This window comes from Phoca vitulina, unplaced genomic scaffold (genome assembly GCF_004348235.1).
Source record: "Phoca vitulina isolate PV1807 unplaced genomic scaffold, GSC_HSeal_1.0 scaffold6, whole genome shotgun sequence".
NCBI lineage: Eukaryota > Metazoa > Chordata > Mammalia > Carnivora > Phocidae > Phoca > Phoca vitulina.
This window is the reverse complement of record NW_022589709.1, coordinates 5,888,122-5,904,243: the sequence shown is the minus strand read 5'-3', so window position 1 is coordinate 5,904,243 and position 16,122 is coordinate 5,888,122. Positions and strand designations below refer to the sequence as shown.

The 16,122-nt window shown below is 41.7% G+C and overlaps 1 protein-coding gene across 6 annotated transcripts in view; it reads left to right on the top strand.

The window, feature by feature from the left end:
- Positions 1-16,122, top strand: part of ATP10B (ATPase phospholipid transporting 10B (putative)) — a 322,916-nt gene that overhangs the window by 213,884 nt on the left and 92,910 nt on the right. For all 6 annotated transcript variants that reach the window (XM_032403662.1, XM_032403663.1, XM_032403664.1 and 3 more), the window contains 5 exons: positions 1,406-2,006; positions 4,393-4,502; positions 6,492-6,618; positions 9,534-9,718; positions 14,053-14,374. In XM_032403662.1, the coding sequence (XP_032259553.1) occupies positions 1,406-2,006; positions 4,393-4,502; positions 6,492-6,618; positions 9,534-9,718; positions 14,053-14,374 (1,345 nt within the window). The remainder of the gene's footprint in view (positions 1-1,405; positions 2,007-4,392; positions 4,503-6,491; positions 6,619-9,533; positions 9,719-14,052; positions 14,375-16,122) is intronic.

Sequence of the window (16,122 nt, the reverse complement as noted above, 5' to 3'; positions counted from 1 at the left end):
ACAGAGAGATAAGACACTTGAGCCCTAGTCACAGCATCACCATTCTATCACTGTGAGACTTTATTTCTTATTTTGTCTGGGCCTCAGTTTCCTCATTTTTTAAATAAAATGGAAGAAGTTATATTTGAGCTTTCTCTGTAGCTTTCAAATTCTGTATCTGTCTGTCTATAGGGTAGATATTAAGAGTTAATATTTACTAAGCACTTGTTATGTGTCAGGCTCCATGCTAAACACATCACCTGCATTACCATTTAATCACAACCCCAAAACCCTAGGAGTTATGTCCTTGGATTTCACAAGTGAAGACACAGTGGCTCAGAGAGTTTCAGCAACTTAACAAAGGATATATGGCTAACACACAGCAGAACCATCTGTACAACTCCATAATAATATCATGTTATACTGGTCTCTACTTTTATGTGAGGGCAAAATAATAATAATAATTAACACCATGGGTGAAGTTCTGCCAATTTAGAAATAATGCAGCTGGATGGCCATTTATAGAAGTTTATACTCTGAATTGTTTTTCAGTACTAAAGATAGATTGATCTTCAATTATTTACAAACTCTCACCCAAGCTTCCTTATGAGTGACTGATGAGAATAATTGAGTGTTATAAGTGGTGGCTATGAAATCAGGAAAAAGAAGGTTCACCCAGGTACAAAACCAGAGGCTCCCATTATTATACCTTGATCCGAAACCACTCTGAACAGTCATTCCAGCCACTGAAAACTTACCAAGCTATCAAAAATTTTTAGGGAGCTTTGGGAAGTAGGAAACGTTATCTGAGAAGTTAACTCTATTTTCAAAAAAGGAAGAAGTACATTTTGGGAAGGACAGCATCCAACTTCAATTTTCAAATTAATGGGGATACATTAGCTGGCAGGTAGCTCAGGAGTTCAATCTCTGGAGCCAGGCAGCCCCAGATTTGAGTGCAGCTCTATTACCTACACACTGGGGGTCATGGCCAATTTACTTAACCTCTTTGTGCCTTGGTTTCCTCATCCAGAAGTTGGGATAACATAGTATCCCCTAGAGTTGCTAGGGAGGGTGAGATAAGATGCTGAATGCAAGGATAAAGCAAACAAACCATGGTAAGGACCCAGATGATGTGAACCCTTAATATGGGTCTGGCTTTTGTCTCCTTTTTTTCCTTTGTCCATGACCAGAGCAGGATGGTAAAATTGAGCATTACCAATCCCTAGAATGTCAGGGCTGGAAAGAACTATCTAGCCAATTCCTTCATGCTATAGGTAAGTGAGCTGAGGCTCAGAGGAGAGAAGACTTGTCCATAATCACTGAAACCCCTTTATTACAAAATGACCTTCATATTCTTCCATAAAACAGCTTGATATTTTTTCCAACACTGAGAGTTAATGTTCTACTTCCCTCCTTTGACCACAAGGTCACCATGCCACCTTCGACCAAGGCTCTGGGGACGTCCCTGGAGAAGATTCAGCAGCTCTTCCACAGATTGAAGCTTTTGAACCTCAGCCAGTCATTCTCGTCTACTGCGCCCTCTGACACTGACCTAGGGGAGAGTTTGGGGGCCAATATGCCTACCACAGACTCAGAAGAGAGAGATGATGCATCTGTGTACAGTGGAGGCTACTCCACTGACGGTGGCTATAGGAGCAGCACATGGGACCAGGGCAACATCCAGGGGTCTGGATTGGATGCTTCCTTGGAGGAGGTGGTGGAGGCCTCAGCTCTAGGCCTCGCAAGCCCTGAGCTCTATTATGAGGCTGAGAGCCCTGATGAGGCAGCCCTGGTGCATGCTGCCCATGCCTACAGCTTCACACTGATGTCCCGGACACCTGAGCAGGTGACCGTGCGCTTGCCCCAGGGCATCTGCCTCACCTTCGATGTCCTCTGCACCCTGGGCTTTGACTCTGTCAGGAAAAGAATGTCCGTGGTTGTGAGGCACCCACTGACGGGTGAGATCATCATCTACACCAAGGGCGCAGACTCGGTTATCATGGACCTGCTAGAAGACCCAGCGTGTGGTGAGTCCCACCTCACCAGGGCTCTAGGAAGAGGGTTCCTTGGTTTAAGAGGCAGCACAGAAGAGTAATAAGGAGCTTGAGTTATAGTGTCACCTGGTTCCGGCTGATCCTAATTTGAACAGAGGCAACAGATGCTTTCTTCAAAGCAGGTTCATGCTGCATTCTGCATCTCCTTGCCCTGGATAATTACAGTGCTCATGAGCTTATTAAAGACTTAGGACAGTCTTACACTGGAGAAACCTCTTTAACTTTATCCCAATTTCTGGTTTTTAAACTCATTTAAACACAGATTATCCATATACAATTTTTTTTCTACTATGACACTCATTAACATACCCTAGAACATACTGCAGTCCTAACCCTTAGTTTTGGAGAGAAGCCAGCTGAACCCAGAAAGGGAAGTGACTTAAGAGACGTACATAGCTAACCAGTGGTAAATCCTATGCCCAGGTATCATGAAACCCAGTTCAGAGCTTTTTCCATGCCACCAGAATTCTGTACCAGGCTCAGTTCTCTCTGGGAAGCCTCAGGTGTCCCTCTTTATCATCCTTTTCCCCAGCCTCCCCCAAATGGATTTTCATAAACTTGAGCCAAGCCAGAAAAATGTTCCAAAGTCCCTACATATCAGTGTCCAATTTTGGAGCAGCATGAATTAGTGTGCAGCCATTTCCTAACAAGAAGAAGACAGTTATGGGGCTATGATTCTCCCAGGATAGTAGATTCCAGCCAAGCTTTAGAATTGCCCAGGCAGCCCTGTGCCTCCTGTATTATCAGCTGTGGATCAAAGCCAAGAGGTTCATGGGGATTGATGAGTGTTTAGAATGGGAAGAGAACCAATTCAGTCTCTTCATCCCCAGACTCTGGCAGACAAGTGAGTTCGGTGTTTCTGAGTCAAGGGAACCATGGCACTCTATCCCTGGGCAACAGCCATCAAAGCTCCCCTGGAGATGTTTTGGTTTTGTTTTTTGTTTTGTTTTGTTCCTCACCTGATTCCAAAATGGATTAGAGATGCTTCCAATAAAAGATGCATACACAATATTACTATAAGAATTGAGAATCAAAGCTTTGAAAAGGAGAGAAGAAAATAACCCTAGGTGTAATATATTTATAGTGTTTGAACTTTCAATTTGACCCTGAGGTTCCTGGTAGCCTGAGCAAAAAAGCAACTCCAAGGCACACAGGTAGAAGGCAAAAGGGACTCATCTCAGGGAGGTAATGTCTTTGAAAATAAAATATTGTAGACAGTGCTCAATGAGACAATAGTGCTCAATAAGCACAAAGAGTGTGCTTAATGCACCAGGGAAAAAGTAGTATCTGGAAAATGAGATAATCTTTAAAAGGATTTTTATATTGCATAGAAACAGCCTTGGAATAGCATCATGGGAAAAATCAGAGATTTGTTGGACTTCCTTATATTTATTTTACTGTAAGCAATTGTATGTTTAATTTTGCATTATATGGAGGGAATAGATGAGGTGCACAAAACCTGCTTACTACCTAGGGCCTCTAGAAGATTGCAATCCAGCCCTGGTAAAGAAGGATTTGGAAGGCTTTTCCCAGCTCAGCTTTACACAGTGCCACATCTGGTCAGTGATATCTGTGACATCTTAAGTAAAGGAGGTAGGGATGGCATCAATCCTGCCCCATACCCACCAACCCAGGCTGAAAAATTCTTTTTATCTGATAGATGAAAGTACTGGATTTTCAGGAGAAAAAGATAAAAGAAAACACATCAGACTTCCTAAAGGGAACTTTGAGCAACAGGATGAAATATTTTTTCATGCTAGATTTATAGGAAATGCAAAAAATACTTTTTCTAGGGCCAATTTCCTATTATAGAAAGAAAGCCTAACTCAAAAAACCCAACGTGATGAAGAACATAGCAATGAGATTCAGATCTATGGCTATCTTGAGTTGGTATAAAGACTGAAGTAGATGACAGAGGGGATCATGGACTTAGCAACAGTTGATCATCCAGGGCTAAACTAGCTACATGGAAAACACCTGAGGTAACAACAAAGATTCAGACTTCTGTCCCCTGATTCAGCAGGGCTTCAACTGGACCTGGGAACCTCTATTATTTGTGTAAGTTCCCAGGTGATTCTGATACAAACACATATTTGGGAACAATACCTAAGACAACCCACCATCCCTAAATAGGACTTTTCTCAGCCAGGCTTTTGATGATCAGATATAGAAAGCAGAGAATTTAATGATTCCTGGAGTTATCATGGGACAACATGGGACATCATGACAACCAAGAGAGATCTTCCGTATTTCTGGGGTGGGCTATAAGGGGATTCTTCCTCACTCTTTCCGAGTGTTATAAACAAGGATCCCCAAGCATTTGTACATGACCTCATGGGAAACAATAACTATTTGACAGTAACTGACATGGATGTGGAAAAGAAGATGAGGAAAATCCGAGCCAGGACCCAGAAGCATCTAGATTTGTATGCAAGAGATGGCCTTCGAACACTGTGCATCGCTAAGAAGGTAAAAATAAATTCCTTCTTTAGTAGCTATAAGGCCTCAACCCTGAATCCATCTTTTCTATTTCTTTTTAGAAGACCCTTAATATTGGTTGTTTTAATATTTTCAAAATTAGCCATTCTGACTCACCACAAAGACCCAGGATTGTGACAATTATGCTGCAGCAGAACTCTGAATGGCAAGGTTCCATATCAGTGTGGCTTTGTTGTTCCCTGTTTTTCATTATATATACATATAATTGGTAACCCATAACTCATAAAATAATTTTTAAAGTCATAATTTTACCTTCAAAGTAGCCTTTTTAAATTTTGCATTATTTGCCTAGATTTGACATTTGGGAGATACTATGTGATCACATAAAAATCTAGATTTCTGGTTTCTCTTAAAAATTGAGAGGATCTGATGAACCAGGTCTCCATTCTTGAATAGCAGCTAATAGCTCGAGCCTTGTAGTAGCTGATCACTTTGATGAAGGGTATATTCTCCTATGTTCTGCAATTGGTCACAGCCCCTACCTTCCCCATTGCCTTGCCCTTGGCCCAGCTATAGTCATGTAATTACCCACCTCTCACCCTACAGACCTTTGACTTTGCAGACCCTGAAAGGGAGGCAGGCAAAGAGATATGAATCCCAGAGTAGGGGCATCTAATAAGGCACCCAAAATTAGATAGGGGAGCTATGATGACATGCATTTCTAGATGACTAAAAGTGGTTTCTTCTCTATAAATCCCCAGAGCTCTTCATCTCTTTTATGATGCTTAGTGCAACAAAGTTTAAGAGCACCCACTTTAAATTCAGACCTACCTGGGTACAAATCCCAATCTCACCACTTACCTGTTTTGTAATCTTGGGAAAGTTTCTTCACCTTCTGTGAGTTTAGGATTTTCTTATCTGTAAAATGGCACTAATGCTCCCTACCTCATAGAGTTATCATGGAGATTAAATAAAGTAACACATATACAGTACCTGAGACAGTGACCAGTGCTTACTATCCATAAATTGTGAGTACATCCTTACCACCTTCTATTTTCCATTGAAATTATTTGTGCCTATTTTGCCTCCTCTAATAAGATTATTAATTCCTCAAGAGCAAAGGCCTACCTGTGTCCCCTTGGTTTTCCCCATAGTGCTATGTGCAGAAGGAAAAGCAAGGAATATTTGATTGTTGGACAAAAGAATCATTTATTGCTATAAGAGACATTTATTGCTATAAGAATCATTTCTTGCTATAAGGATGCCAACAGAGGGGTCTAAACACGCTATGGACTCCAAGGGAGGAAGATATGCCCTTCAGTCAGATTATTCCAGCTATTGGATACCTCCAATAGCTGGTGGAATAGTCTACCAGGCTATACAAGATCTGACTGCTGCTTACCTTCCCAGGCTCATTGCTGCCTCTTCTCTATCTGGCTCTCTATCCTTTAGCCAACTGGTGTATTCAAGTGAACAGAAAGAAAGCTGAGTTCATTGCTGTTTCATGGCCTTTGCATTTGTCCCTCTCCATGACTGACCCCTTCCCATCACTGGATCTCAACTTGCATGTCACTTTGTCTAAGAGAACTGAAGATCCAAATGAAATAACCCACAGCTTCCCCCCATCTAGTCACACTCCATCATGTCACCCTCTTTGTTTTCTGTAAAGAACCCCTTAAAATTATCTGTCCTTTTAAATAATTTACTTGGATTAATGTCTCTCACCCTCCACTAGCACATAAGCCCAGGCATGCAGGGATCTTGTCCATCTTAATCACTGCTATACTCCAGTGCCTAGAGCACAGCAGGGGCTCAATGGTGATAATGGAACATGAGGATCAATATTTCATTGATTCATGCATTCACAAAAAATCATTGAGGAGAAATAATTGTGTAGGGAATTGTAATTCCTACATCTAATTGTATAGGGAAGCTCAAACAAGCCAATAGGATGCCCAGCATATAAAAACGGAGTGGGATTCACCCTACATTGGGAAAGAGCTTCTTCCTGTCCCGCAGGTCATAACCGAAGACGACTTCCGGCGATGGGCCAGTTTCCGGTGTGAGGCGGAGGCATCCCTCGACAACCGAGATGAGCTTCTAATGGAGACCGCACAGCATCTGGAGAATCAACTCACTTTACTCGGTAGCTAAAAATAAGTCATCACTAAATTTAAAAAAATAAAATAAAAAGGAATGCTACAAGCTGTAGAGGGAATTCTTGGCCCTGACTCTGACACTGCTGCAGATGTGTCTCAATTAAAAGCCTTCCCTGGAGTGCCCTTCCAGGTATTTGTCACAAATGGTGGGGATATCCAATCCAGACTCCACAAGCCACTTTCTGAGGACGCCCAGGAGCATTCCCACACTTACTGCTGGATAAAGCCCAGGAGCTTGGTTACTTCTCCATTTATTCAAATGTTTATTGAGCACCTACTATGTGCCAAGTAGCATGCTAGCCATTGGGACAAGGGAACAAGAACCATAGGCCATATCCTCTCAGAGCTCAATCTAGCAAGGAAATTGGATGATTAAACAAGGAATTTCAACCAAGTGTGGTGGGGGCTGGGCTGGAAGATTTATCTGGTGGTATAGTTGCAAAAGTAGAAGTTGCCAACCTAGACTGGGGCCAAGGAGAGCTGGAAGGCAGGAACTGAGCAGAGCAGAGGAGCTGGTCAGACAAAGGAAAGAGTTTTCAGGCAGAGGAAGGGGCCTGAAGGAAGAGCTAGATGTGAGACAGCCCGGACAGGCTAGAAACCCCAAGGTCTGCCGTGGCTGGACCACAGAATATGGGAGAGAAAGCTTCGCGTGACCCAGGTTATGAAGGACACATAAATCATATGCTAATGGTTTAGAGAGAAGGGAGTAAAAGCAGCGACAGACTCATGCTTTACAAAAAACTGCTGCTGTATGGGAGTTTGACTGATACACTGAGGTAAAGATGAGAAGCAGGGAGACCAACTAAGAGATAGTCTTATGTTTCTGTGGGAGGTAAAGCATTACTCAGGGGAAAGGAGGAGGCTTTGTTTATCAGGGTTAATCACCTCACAGCTGGGAGAAAGATCTGGAAAAGGCAACACCTGATGCATGCATGTGCTGACCACATGGCTAAAGCCTTCTTTTCATCTTGGGCAGCAATGCTGAGCTGGGGATGAGGGCCAAATCTTGGTCTTGTGCTGTGTGCTCAGGGACCCATCCCCTCACCTCCCTGAGCCCTAGCTTCTCCTCCATGTAAATCAGACTGCTCCAAGCTCTCAGACAGGCAGGGGTGCAAGGGGAAAGAGCCAGGATTGCTGTAAGAAGACAGTGATGCCTTTATGTATTAAAGGTAGCAGCAAGATTTGGCAGGAAGGGTGGCAAACAGGGGGAGACCCGATCCCCACCTCCTTCAGCCTTTTCTTTTTCTGTGTTTTGACTCCAGGGCCTTTGCCTCCTGCCTCCCAAAGCCTCTCTGAAAGCTGGCCATGAGAACTTATTTTAACAGGAACCAGAAGGTAGCCAGGTCAGACAGCTCTCTCCACACACAAGGCCACAGAATGTCATCCCATTAGGGCACATGACTCCCTCCTCACCCCCCTAAGGTTGCTTTTGTTTCAGGGAGCCCTTTGGTCTCAGTAGGAAGTACTCCTCAGCTGGTTCTGCATGAAAGAGAACATGCTTGTCAGGATCCGTTGGCTTCCCTTTCTGGGAAAGACTTTCACAACCTTTCTGTTTCATTTTTTCTTTCACACAAATAAATGTGTTTTTCCTCTTTTCTCCTTCACTCTGCTTCCCTGTAATATAAATCAGCTTCAGAATCTCACCTTCCAGGTTAACCCTTGGAGGGAAAGACAAGGACTGAACCATCATTTTTCATGGGGTTGTTTGAGCATTTCGACCTGCAATACAAAAGAGGCATATTTTGGGATAGAGTCATTATTTTTGTTCCCTCAAGGTGGCTTGGGGAGGAGAGGATTGGGGCTGGGAAGAGATTTCATCTTACCACCAAGAATCTGCCATGCCGCTAAAGCTGCATTGCATTCACACTAGGTCCCACACTATGAAAGGATCTTTTCAATATGCATCCAGTGTAACTGCTTTGCCAGCCTATTGTCACTAGGGATTATTGAAAGAAATGAAATGCCTTGCTCCTGCCCAGAGTAAAATGGGTAGCCATTAGTCTGTTGTCTGAAGTGAATCTCAATTTAAATGCAGATTAATTTATGCTTAATCACTTAGCAACTATTGGATATTTGGGCATATATTCATCAGGGTTGGTGCAAAGCTTGAGATCGTTCAAAAATTATAGAGTCTGCATATTTAATTCCAAGAATATTATCAAAAACCTGAGTCCCTATTCTGCCATGAGCTGTTACAGAGTGAAGTTTCTCCACTTCTCTCCATTTCCTTGCTGCTAGACCCACCCAGGCTACTCCTCCACACCCCTGCTCAGCCTCTAATCTCATCCTGCTTCCCCCAATCTCCAGTCCTTCTCTAGAATGATCTTCTTAAAACTCAAAACTGATCCTGTCACTCTCCTTAACTCCCCTTAATAGGTTTCTTATCTACCAAATAAATCTGAAATCCTGTAATGCCCTCACAAGGCTCTGCATGATCCAGCAGCCTTACCTCCCTTCCTGGCCCAATCTTTCACCACACTCTGCCTCCCTTTCTGTGCCTTCTTCTACTCTGACCTCTGGGCCTCCATACACGCTCATCCCTCTACCTGGAATTCTCTTCCTTTACCACTTCTTGGCCTTATCTTCCAGGTCTGAGCTCAAATGGCACTTCCTAACAAGATTGTCCCTGGTTTTCTAGATCAAGTTCAGGTCTCCTAGTATATGTTCACCTGGCACCCTGGGCTTTTCTTCTCCTATAGTTCAGTATAAATCCTTTTTTCAACAAGCTTTTGAGCTGCAAGAGGGTAGAGACAGGCTCCATTTCACTGCTGTATCCTGGGTGCTTAGGACAGCCTAGAACATGGGAGATATTTAATAATCACTATCTGGCTTGATAGGGCTTTAGAGAACTTAAGCAGTTTTTCACTCTAATTATAAGCTCTGGTGTCTTTGATCACTCTAGGAGCCACTGGGATTGAAGACCGGCTACAAGAAGGGGTTCCAGATACAATCGCTGCTCTGCGGGAGGCTGGGATCCAGCTCTGGGTCTTGACTGGAGATAAGCAGGAGACAGCAGTCAATATCGCCTATTCCTGTGGATTGTTAGATCAGACTGACACTGTTTACTCCATTAATACAGAAAGTCAGGTAAGGCCAAAGTAGGGACCAGCTGTCCAAGTGCAGAACAGCCCCTAGGCCAACAAGAGATAGGCTTATGGGTGGGATTTGGGTACACAGGGAAGCACCCCTACCCCTGAAATATCACTGAACCTTGGAGCTCAGAGGTCCCCAGAAGTCATCCACCTCATCCCCATGCATCATTGAGCAGTTTGATTATATTACATTTAAGTAGTACATGTTAGAAAGTTTTGATCTTCCAAATTCCATCCTTGGCCCAATCTCCGCATTTTACAAATGAGGAAACTAAAGACCCTTGAGACTAAGTCACTTGCCCAGGGTCACCCTGGTAGTTTCTAACAGAACTAAATCTATAACACTGTCCTCCTGCCAGGCCAGTGCATCTGCATTATACCACATTATTTGTTCACAGAACCCCAGTTGTTAGTTTCTTATACTTTGGATTAACTCTCCCATTGAAAAAGCCCCATTTAAGTTAAAATGATTCTGAGTTTAAAATTTCAGCTCCAATTTATATGTCAAATTGGTTTCCCACAGAATAAAACCTGAAGGGAATTATTCATGAGACCAGTATGTTTTGATGGGATGAGAGAGAGAGAAAGAGAAAGGGAGAAGCAGAGTCCTAAAACTGCAGTTTTCAACCCCCAGTAGGTTGTGGGCGGCAGGGGATGGGGTTTGGAGAAAGGACTGTGTAAAGTCTGAGGAAGAGTATTCAAACTTATAATACAATTTTATATTTAGGAGAAAAAAATCTATTTTCATAATGCAAACTGAAGAAAGTGAAGTTCCAACATCTTGGCTGATGAATATGGGAAGTAGGCACTGAGATGTATGCTCCCACCAAAAGGAAACAAGCAGGAAAAGCACCGAATTGGAGGGTGGTGGGAGGAGGGCCCTGGGAGACCTAGGCATACCATGCAGAAAAGGATGGAGAAGAGGGAAGAAGACAGGAAAGAACAGCACAGAAAAAGGAGGCAGGGAAGATGCTGGAACCTCACTCTTTCAGTTTTGCTTAAGACTGGACCCAGAATAGAAGTTTAGGAGGTTTAAATCTGGTTTTTATTCCATAAAGAATCCACATAACACACATTTTTTTAAAAAGTAGTGTATACTATGAGTAATGCCTGAGGCCCTTTATAAGAATTGGAAAAATCACTTTCTTGTCCAGTGCACAGATTATGTTATGATTAGATTAAACCCCAATGAATTTTCAAAATGAAAATAATCTTGGGAAATCTTTGGCATTAATATTATGCTTAGGAAAGAAAGTAATTTGCTGCTTACTTGAGTTCTTGATCCCTGTAATAACGTTGATTTCTGCCTGCCCCGCTTGCAATGGAAATTCTATTTGCAATGATTATTTCACTCCAGGTGATTCCAGAAGGAGGACATGGGAAAACTTCTGAGTCCGTCAACTCAAGAGGGATAGAGTGGGCTTTTGTGGTTTCTGTTAAATGCAATGCATTTCTCTAGGAAGCTGAAGATGTTTAGCAATTAATTAGCCAACGTTCCTAAGGAACAGTGGGTCACATTTCATGTTTTGTCAGTCACTTTTGACTCATTTAAAGCTGTCTGGGACCCTCTCAGATAGTATCTGAAAGTTAGGTCCTGTCCACGCCCTGAGCCCACTAAACCTCTAAGATTAGTCTTTCTCACCCCCTTACCAGGGAAAAAGTGGTGGCTACATGGATATTTTAAGCCAGAAACTGGGGAAATCCATTCCAAATCTCAGATTTACTTAAACCCTAGTTTAATGTAATTATATATTCAGTGAATATTTCCTCCAAGGGTTTTAATCTGCCTAACTCATTATAAATTAATATAGGGCTACTGTTTCTTTGTTATGTACCTTAAAGCTATAAGCAGGTCTCTAGACCTCAGAGTTCACATCCATAAAATGAGAGAATTACTAACCCATCACTGAAAGGGCTGGTCTGTCAAGGAATTTAGAAGGGACTAAAGTATTAGATAGAAACTAATAACAGTAATGATTATTATCGTTATTAGTAACATATATTGAAAACTTAATATGGTCCAGGTACAATACCTCCCTAAACTTCATCCTCCTCATATGTAAAATAGGGATTAGAAAGATTTATTTCAGAGGCTATTGGGAGGATTAAATAAGATCACAGAAAAAAATACTTAATAGCACAGTATTTGTGTTAGTTAAGAAATTACTCCAAAATTTAACGACTGCAAACAACCAACATTTATTATCCCACAGTTTCTGTGGGTTAGGAGTCCAGGGGCAGCTTAGCTGGGTACCTCTGGTTCAGGGTCTTTCTGGAGGCTGCAGTCAAGCTGTCAGTCAGGGCTGTGGGCTCATCTGAAGGTTCAACTGGTGGGTTGTTTGGGCATGGAGAGAAGGCCTTCTTCCAAGCTCACAGACATGATTGCTGGAAAACTTCAATTCCTCACTACGTGGGCCTCTCCATAGAGTGGCTTCCTTAAAACATGGCAGCTGTTTTCCCCCACAGCTAGCCATCCAAGAGAGAGGGAAAAGAGTGCCAAATTGGAACCCATAGTCTTTGTATAAGCTAATCTGGGAAGTGACATCCCATCACTTTTGCAGAATTCTCTACATTAGAAAGGAATTTCTAGATGTGGCTCACACTCAAGGGAAATGATTACACAGGGCCATGCATCCCAAGAGGGCAGGGATCATTGAGAACCATCATAGAGGCTCCCTACCACAATACCTGGCATATACTAAAGGTTAAATGAATGGTAACTATTGTGGTTATTATATCACACTTTGAAATAAGTAAATTCAGAGATTTTATTTTGAAACTTATATCTCCAATGACTTCCTGCAGCCATATGTTGGAGAAATTTATATAATATGTGCCGGCCCCAACTCCCAGCAAGGACTGTCTTGATCTCTTTCCCAGATAAGTGTCTCAGGCATAACCACCCACTCCTGGAACTACTTCCTCTCACCCCTCTAGGTTCTGGGCATACCCTATTGCTTGCAACACTCAATTTAGCATCCCCTAAGGGAACACTCAGGAATGATTAACTGCGGTTGTACTCACTCCAGAATAAATGATTCCAAATATTCTTCAGAAGCTTCTAGATCAACAGTCCCCAAACCTATCATATCAGAACAATCTTCACAATTTTTGCCTAAAACCACATATTACCTGTACTGTTTTTTTTAATTTAATCATTTCATTTAAATTGACTGACTTTAAACACTTAAATTTATTTTTAGAATTTTTTTAGCACTACAGTAAATGAAAATCATCTTTGCCATGGGTAAAAGAACACTGCTAAATAAAGATCATGTGGACAAAATCAGAGAGGGAGATAAACCATAAGAGACTCTTAATCATAGGAAACTGAGGGTTGCTGGAGGGGAGGAAGGTGGAGGGATGGGGTAACTGGGTGATGGGCATTAAGGAGGGCACTTGATGTAATGAGCACTGGGTATTATATGAGACTGATGAATCACTGACCTCTACCTCTGAAACTAATAATATATGTTAATTAATTGAATTTAAATTTTTTAGAAGTTTATAAAAAAATAAAAATCATGTGAACAAAACAATGCTATTAAAATTGATAATACAGTTGACTGCCACAACTTTTCTCTATCTTTATTTGAAAGTAATGTTGCAAAATCTAAAGAGATACTAAGGATATATTTAGAACCAAAATGTGACTTTATCTCTGATATAATTAAAAGTAAAAGAGGAAAATTGATAAGAGCAAATAAGTTCTTCACTATGTTTCAAGATAAACATCAGAAAAAATCAGTAGGAAGGTTCTTTACATCAGTAAGATGTTCACATTCATAGTCAGTTTTAACCAATATGACCAACACATTCATACCAACAGATAAACATACAATGTATTTTTTCAATTAAAAGCCAGAATTTGAGTAGTAATGATCTGCCTCCACTATAAGTTGGATGAGTTAGGGCAAGTTACTAATGATTTCACTGTTTCAATTTCCTCATCACTCAGTTTCCTCGGGAGAACTAACAGGACTTGTGAGAAATAAAAAGCACTATACCATTATGACATTTTCATTATTGACCATCACATTCTATTATTTATTAGCTTATACCATCCTTGAATCAGTCCCCATCTTGCTGAGCTACTTCCACTCCCATTCCCTAGCCATCTCTATTTTGCCATTAATTTGCTTTAAATTAATATTGCTTTCATGCCTTTTTGAATACTGCAGAGAAATGAGAGAAATCAGAGAATGATTCCTGGGTAATCTCTATGGTGGTAGAGTTTCATAACTATTTTACTAAAGGATAAAGTGAGAACTTTAACCTACATTTCCAGTGTTGCTTACTAATACCATATTTATTATTCTAACTCTATAGGAAACTTGTGAATCCATCCTCAACTGTGCACTGGAAGAAGTAAAGCAATTTCATGCACCACAGAAGCCAGACCGCAAGCTCTTTGGATTCTGTCTACCTTCTGAGACACTACCCCCCACCTCAAGAGCTGCAATTCCAGAAGTTGGATTGGTCATCGATGGGAAGACATTGAATGCCATTTTCCAGGGAAAACTGGAGATGAAATTTTTAGAGTTGACTCAGTATTGCCGGTCTGTCCTATGCTGTCGTTCCACCCCGCTCCAGAAGAGTATGATAGTCAAGCTGGTCCGAGACAAGTTGAGCGTCATGACCCTTTCCATAGGTACTCATCATGCTGAGATGTGGGTGCAGCTTGTGAGGCTGATCTGACAAGAGACCTGGACCAGAGGTGGGAGGTCATGTATCAAAGTCAAGATACCCAGGCTGAGGATCACTGTCTTAGACTGAGAGAGTTCAAAGTGACAGCAAAAATGTGGCAGCCAGGAGATGAAGCAGAGGCTAAGTAGAGTGGGAGAGTGAATCAAAGTTCTCAGGATTAGCAGGTCACTAAGAAAAATTAAGACTTGAATGGAGGTTAAAGCCAGAAGGAGCCTCAAATTCAGAACATTCACATAACTCAGTAATATACACTCAGGCCAATTCAGTTCTGGGTTACAGACCATTCCCCTTTTGATACTTAACACTTGGCATAATAATATAAACCTCAGGTGTTTGTGGATTTGATATTCTGCTGAGTGCTGATGGATGGTGGGGAGATTGTAGAAGTTGAGCCTATCCCATATGTTCGTTCCTAAATACAAGGCCCAGCACAGAGCATACGCTCCACAAATGCTGACCTGTTGGTTGTTGAAAAAATTCCTCATAGGAGACTAAACTTTAATCGTGGTTAAGGCAGAGAAATAAAAACTGTACCTACATCAAACCCTCCAGGAACAAGCAAACCTGGTTTATAAGAATCTTCACGATCTGGTCTCCACTAACCCTAAGGCCACATCCTTCACCACAGCTACTGTCCATTCCCCCAACATCTGGCACTCCGTGCTCTAACCAAATGGAATGGCTTACCATTCTCCATGAGGCTTTTCCTATCTCTCTCATTCCCAGGCCTTTGCACAAGCTATTCCCTCTGTAAAACACCCCTTGTTCCAATCCCATCTAACCTTCCTTCACTATGGGAGACCATGAGTTCCTTGAATATCGGTCCTACCATTTTGTCTATGCTCTGCACATACCAAGCACATAGTAAATATTGCATTCATTTAGAGATATTCCTACAGATGGTTCCAGGTTCTATCCTTCCTACACAGACATGGAAAGAAATTTTCCTTCCTGGCATTTCAAATTAAGAAGCCTATTTACACATTGTTTTTTCTCCCAGTCTTCAGGTAAAAGCAATTCAAACCAAAAAAAAAAAAAAAAAAGAGGGACTGGGCAAAAAGAATGCAGGGAGCAGAGCTTTAGCAACTGCATCCTAATTTTATTCCCTGAATTGCCCTCTTCAAAACTTTAGACACACACAAGACAACAGCCCAGGACTGACTCCCTGAGGTAAGAAATTGGCTCCAGGGCCATAGAAGCAGAAACAAACCAGCAGGGTGAGCAATGGCATGACTCCACACCTCTGCTTCCACTGTTTTGCTAACAGAAGAGGTTAAAGGGTGGATTTTTTTCTCCATAGGGAAGATAAAAATAATGTACTGCTACACTATCATAAAAAAAATAATCATTACAAGAATAATGTCTACTTACAGTGACAAAATTTTTAAGATTAATTTCATTGCCAAATAACTAAGGGAAGAAAATTCTCTCCCCCAACTCCCTATTCTCTATGTTATCTAATATATATATTTTTTTAAACTTTATTTTATTATGTTAATCACCATACAGTACATCATTAGTTTTTGATGTAGTGTTCCATGATTCATTGTTTGCGTATAACACCCAGTGCTCCATGCAGTACGTGCCCTCTTTAATACCAATCACCAGGCTAACCCATCTCCCCACCCCCCCTCCCCTCTAGAACCCTCAGTTTGTTTCTCAGAGTCCATAGTCTCTCATGGTTCGTCTCCC